This window comes from Patiria miniata, unplaced genomic scaffold (genome assembly GCF_015706575.1).
Source record: "Patiria miniata isolate m_02_andy unplaced genomic scaffold, ASM1570657v1 HiC_scaffold_3, whole genome shotgun sequence".
In the NCBI taxonomy this organism is placed as follows: Eukaryota; Metazoa; Echinodermata; class Asteroidea; order Valvatida; family Asterinidae; genus Patiria; species Patiria miniata.
The window spans coordinates 23,762,414-23,768,380 of NW_024037069.1; the positions used below are offsets into that span (position 1 = coordinate 23,762,414).

Below are 5,967 nucleotides of genomic sequence, written 5' to 3' on the forward strand. Positions count from 1 at the left end.
TATTTCATATATCGGTAAATTGGAGACACCAATGTGGACAACTGAGTGTTGTGGTGAAACTTTCACAGTTACTGGTAATAACATGTACTTTTCATAAGATGGAATTTGCGTCTGGCTGATGTAAATTCAAAATTGGTTTGTTTTTGCCCTTCACCGACATATTTTTATAAACACTGTATACTCAGTGTTGCACCCGAGTGATTGGGGTACCTGCTGCTATTTCAGATTCGAACTTGCCAGCCGACCCTGGTACATGTAAGCTCGGTGGTCGAGTGATAGGACGACTGCACTAGTAAACAGGAGGTCGTCCCACCCTAGTGATTTTTTTTCCTCAAAATCACTCAGGGGCAACACTGAGTATACAGCGTTTATACAATACATCGGTGAAGGGCCCAAAAAAAAAAAAAATTACACATGTACTTTATATTTTTATTAAATAGTTTTACCTTGTTCGGTCACTTTCTTTTTGACACCCCTGTAGAGCTAAACAAATCAGACAGGCTTTATTTTTACTTAAGTCAAGGCACGAAACCAAAAAAAATTCGAATAATTTACACCACCGGTGGACCTGCTACGCCTTCCACCTCCACACCTGCTTTTTCCACTTCAAAAGGAGCATCAACGTCCAAGATCCCACACTCCCAGATGACGGCCGGCTTGAGAGGACGATCTTGATCGTCCGTCGCTACTTCCTCAATCGCTTTGACTACATCCATACCTTCTAAGACTTTAGCGAAGACGGTGTGTTTACCGTCCAGCCACGGCGTCTTGACAGTTGTGATGAAGAACTGGCATCCGTTGGTGTCAGGACCTTCGTAAAAAAACGGCAATTTGCAAAGTCTGTTGGAGTTGGTGTTGTGAGCTTAGGGTTTCAGTAGGTGACTGTAAGATGTAAGTTCATCATCACAAGCCAGGCATAAAATCAAAGCATCAGTCTAGTAACAGGAGATGAATACTGAATGAAAGGGGAATGCGTTTGTCACAGTTTATTTGAGTTTTGTCACTTTTGTGTCACTTGACTGGAAGACTAGACGTTGACTTTTGATCATGATAAGCTAAACGTGATTTCCATCTCTAGGTATACAGGGTGAAATAAAAAAAGTTGTGCAAGCAGATATCGTTAAATTTCTCAAAAAGTACATAACAATGATAACATGAGTACTTCATTTTGCTGGCGCATATTAATTATACTCTTGTGTGTAATCAGTGAAAATGTCATGGAAACCCATTCATGCAAACCAGAGCTCTAACAGATTATAAAAGATATTTGTTTTTTAATCATTCCAATGGGAATTACGCACTGCATTGGAAATCGCTCAACCAGCACTCTGCAATGGGTCTTTTCATTAGCTGTGTAAGTCACATTGAAACGGGTGAAAAACACATTGCCATTTATAATCTGTTGTATCTCTGGTTTGCATGAATTGGATTTTCATCAAATTTTCACTGTGATTATAGACAAGAGAATAATATACTCCATCAACATGAAATGCTGATGTTGGATACGTTTTGAGTAATTTAAAGATGTCTGCTTGCAAAACTGTTTTTGGGTCACCCTGAACTTGTACTATCTGTGGCAATTTAATCCACTCTAACCACGTGGACAAATCTAACTAACTCTAAATATCTCCTCTTTGACAGCTTCTTTGATTGGGTTGGTTAGTTGGTCATTTCATCATGTTATATCCATTCAGTATGTTTGTTTATTATTGCAAAAATTACTTTAATTAGTCTTCTGTCTTTACATATCATGATCTTGGGCGAAAAAAAATCACCAAACCAAACAGACATACAATCAAAGAAAACAAACTTGATCCTTTGGAATAAAATTTTGCCATAATAATTTTACTTGAACGTTTAGCACTTTAAGCAGCAACTTACGGTGTAAACTACCCGCAGAACCATAAGAGCTCATACGAATCCACCTTACGCATACGCTGATGATTGTAAAGCATTTCAAATGAATGGGCAATTTTTTATCCCTGTTGGTAAAAAAGGAAAAAACAACCCAGAAGAGGAATCCGTTATCACTGTAACAAATGTCATTAGATGGATATTTTCTCCACTTGTAGCTTGCACATCTACCGAGTAAAAATTACCCCCCCCCCCAAAAAAAACCCTACCAAACAATTACCCCCCCCCCCCCCCCCCACCCAACAAAATTTACATTGAACAAATTAACCATCCCAAAAGACATTAAAATCAATATAACATTCAGGAACAGTTTGTTCTAAGGCCAAAAAAAAAAAATATTCGGTCTCTGGTCAGACCAAAGTTCCGGAATTGACGCGGCCACGTGGCTTTTTTTTTTTTTTTTTGGCTTTTTTTTTTTTTCTTCAAGCTTGGATTGTACAGACAAGGTGGGTACTATGTTGCTTTTTTGGTGTCCTCATGTACATTGGTGTCCTCCATAATTTGCCTTGGTGCTTTCGATCATTTGCCTTGGTGCAATTTTCCATTTCTTGGTGCTCTTTGGTGAAAACAATTGAGGAGGTGCGGAAATAGAGGGCGCTGTTGGAGCTACCGCGGAGCATTTTGGAGAGAAAAAAAGATCGACGCGCATGATTAAAATCGACGCGCGCGCTGACCAGAGACCGACTTATTTTTTTTTTTGGCCTAAGATGGGTAAAATACATATTAAAAAAATAATTCAGTGTCTAAGGGTAATTCAAAGGGCACCCCCCCCCAAAAAAAACATTGTAAATCTTTGTTGCTAATAATTGGTGTCCATTATGATATGGTATTTAATACTCCCGTTATTTAACCCCTCCTGAAAAGTCTTTCGATCATGCTTTTCTCTTGTCTCCTACATATGGATAAACGTTGTCATAGTAACACGGACTCTTACCAGCGTTAGCCATGCTGAGCCATCCCGGGCCGTAGTGTTGCAAGTCAAAGTTCTCGTCGTTGAAATATTTTCCGTAGATACTGATGGATCCGCTCCCATCATGCATTGCCACATCGCCACCTGGAAAGAAATGATGAGAAATAGAGCCTTTGCATATAGAGCGCCCTCACTTGGGGACAGGTCTTCTGTGATTTGTATGATGAGACACTATAGTTTATATGCCACCGAGTTCAATTAAATAACAAAATCTGTCCGCTTTCTGCTCTGTGCAATTGGTCTATAAATTTGGATGTTACAAACAGGTGACCAGTGGAGGTTTTTTTTTTTAAATAAGGTCAAGGGTGGAGAATTTCACCATCTAAATTTGGAAAAAAAATACTTGAGGAAATTTGTGACGTACTTGATGACTGTGATGGAAATATTAATGTGGACACACTTTGGTAGACATCTTTTTTAAAAAAAGTGATATTGCTTTGAAAAACCATTTCCTGGGGCGGGGTTAGGGTCCGAGGGGGGGGGGGGCCTACTACGCCTACCTTGAATCAAGAAGTCTTTGATAACTCTATGGAAATGTGTTCCCTTGTAGGTGTTTTCCTTGGCAGTTTTGGCATAATTGAGGAAATTCTTGACAGTCAATGGCGTGGCCTCCCCAAACAGACCGATGACAATGCGTCCTTTGTCCTTATTGTCAATCTGGATGTCAAAGTACACCTTGTCAGTGACAATGGCTTTGACATCTTTACCCGAGGAGTCAGAGTTTGGCTGAAGAAAAAAATCAAATGACAATTTCTTGTTATTGATTTAGCAATGAGTATTTTTATCATGTTCACAATTACAATTCAAAAGCTCATGTAATTAATCATTATTGTTTCAATTGATTTTTCAAACAACTGTTTCTCAAGAATTTTGCTGATTTGTAAATTTGTGTGGGGGTGGGTGGGGGCTCTACACCTACCCCATGGAACTCTGGGGCCCTAGAGTTCTAGGGGTACTCTACACCCACTCCCTCTTCCAAAAGAAGTTGATCCCCCCCCCCCCCCCAATTGACTTCAGGAACGGTAACTAAATGTAGCCGCACGTGTACCATGTTTGAATAGTTTGAAAAAAATGGTTTTCACTTCAGATCATGAATAAACAATTTTTTATATCGGTTGTGCCCCGTCAAAAATACAAGTCTTTAGTTTCAGAAGATTAAGACAAGTAGTATCAAAAACAAAAGTTTTGTAATTTTCAAACTTCTTAATCGTTCTTGAAGCTGCAAATGTTGCACCGTAAACAAAAAAAACTACTCACCTTAGCACTGGTGTAAGCAACCAAGATGCAGGCAACCAAAGTAGCAAGTAAATGATTCATTTTGAAGCAAGTCTGCGCGAGAAAACTGAGAGATTTTCCTTTTCCCGACCCGTACGTCTTGAGCACAGAGTGAAGTTATGATGACACACACAAGCTGAGCCGAGTACAGGTTCAGAATGTGTAAACGTGGCAGTCTAGTTGGCCTGGCTGGCGACTCATATTTCACCCTGCCACGTTGAACAACTTACCAGACCCTATGATAATATTCCTTGACCTGGGTAATGTTATGTGGGACATGTGGCTGCCGAGAGGTGTCAATAGTGGTTTCCGTATGAACGTAGGAAAGGATACGACGTACCGTGCTTGTCATATTGTGGTAGGCGGGGCTAGGATGCATGGGGAGGTGGTATAACTTGTCCAGGTTTTAGAGGCTGGCGTCAGCATTTAATTTTTTTTAATAAACGAAAAGTCCCCACACATGAGGGATTGGGTTGATAACTAATTATTTTTAACCCGGTTCTGAAATGGTTCAGGCATGCAACTTTTCATCGGATCAGCTAATTTCCTCTTTTTTTTACTTGTGTGTCAATAAAAATAGAAAAAGCCCGGTCTTGGAAAGATTTGAATTTTGCTGGGGGGGGGGGGGAGGTTGACTTCCCAGTACATGCCTGAATGGTTGTGTATGTATCATATGTGAACATAATTTATGCAAAAAAAATCCACGATTTGGTGCAACATTAATAATTACAATTCATTTTTTAGATACTGTTATGAAAACTAATTCTATTTTACAAAACGAGCATAATAAAAGTTGCTCATGAATATTTTTTAATTTTCATGTTGTGACATAAACGATATTTCAGTTACAGAATAAACAAATGTGATGCCAATATTAAGAAGACTGTAGGGACAACTTTTCATTTATTCATCTTTCGTTCAAATTTAATTCAACTTTGGGTTGGTAACTTACTACAACACAAGATGTAAATGTACTGCATTTTAATGTAGTAAAACAAAAACGTGCATGATGGTGGCAATGTGCAAGTCAATGCACCTGTACTCCCTGTAGTTCTATTCCATGCACGTACCCCTTTATATTACAAAGAACTTTCAAGCCTGCGTTCTACTACATGTACGTCCATGTTCTGTATCATGCAGTGATGTTGTTGATTCTATTTCCGTGATTCTATTGCAGACCTAGCACGTGCAGTGTCATTGTACCAATCATTTGTGACAGATGTGGCTGAATGAATTAACGACAATAACCATCCGCTTTCAGGGGCGGATCCATGCATTTTTGGCAGGGGGGAGGGGTCATCAGCTAGCCTCAATGCTTAAATGTAGACAGGGTTTTTGGTCGGGGGGGGGGGCTCGATCATACCATACTTCCAATGGGGGCGCTGTTCAAATGCGACAAAGTTATTGGTATTGTTTGTTGTAACGAATGTATCCCCAAAAAATGAAATAAATGATAATGAAAATGAAATACATTGTACATGTAGTAGTGTACAAATACCCCCTTACCCAGCAGCTAGGCTCTGTCCGTATTTTGGGCACAGGCGTATATTAATACCTGTGTAATTGTTTTGGGTGTCATAGCGGGGGGAGTAGCATTATTGTTTATGCATTTCTTTAAAAAACAACAAATTTTGACAGAGCTGGGGCGGTTTTGAACCCCCCCCCCCCCCATCACATTGACTACTACGCGCTCCAACGTTCTGTGCATAATTCATTTTACAAGTCCTTACCGCCACGTGAAAGCGAGCCGTGCGCATGTGGTGTGAAACAACCTGCGCAATGCGCATATTGTCAAGGTTGTGTGATAG

The 5,967-nt window shown here is 39.8% G+C and overlaps 1 protein-coding gene across 1 annotated transcript; it reads right to left on the reverse strand.

The window, feature by feature from the left end:
- Window positions 1-424: 424 nt before the first annotated feature.
- On the reverse strand, window positions 425-4,406 carry LOC119738828 (peptidyl-prolyl cis-trans isomerase B-like). Its single transcript, XM_038213796.1, has 4 exons — window positions 4,142-4,406; window positions 3,385-3,610; window positions 2,849-2,968; window positions 425-811 (listed from the first exon to the last, which is right to left on the reverse strand). The coding sequence occupies exons 1-4, from the start codon at window positions 4,199-4,201 to the stop codon at window positions 552-554; spliced, it is 666 nt and encodes a 221-aa protein (XP_038069724.1). The 5' UTR covers window positions 4,202-4,406; the 3' UTR covers window positions 425-551.
- Between the last annotated feature and the right edge of the window lie 1,561 nt (window positions 4,407-5,967).

Coding starts and splice junctions, on each gene's coding strand:
- LOC119738828 (XM_038213796.1), bottom strand. CDS start 4,201: ATGAATCATTTACTTGCTACTTTGGTTGCCTGCATCTTGGTTGCTTAC. Junction 3,611..4,141: donor TTGCTTACACCAGTGCTAAG/GTGAGTAGTTTT, acceptor TTTTTTCTTCAG/CCAAACTCTGACTCCTCGGG. Junction 812..2,848: donor GCTCAGCATGGCTAACGCTG/GTAAGAGTCCGT, acceptor TTTTTTACGAAG/GTCCTGACACCAACGGATGC.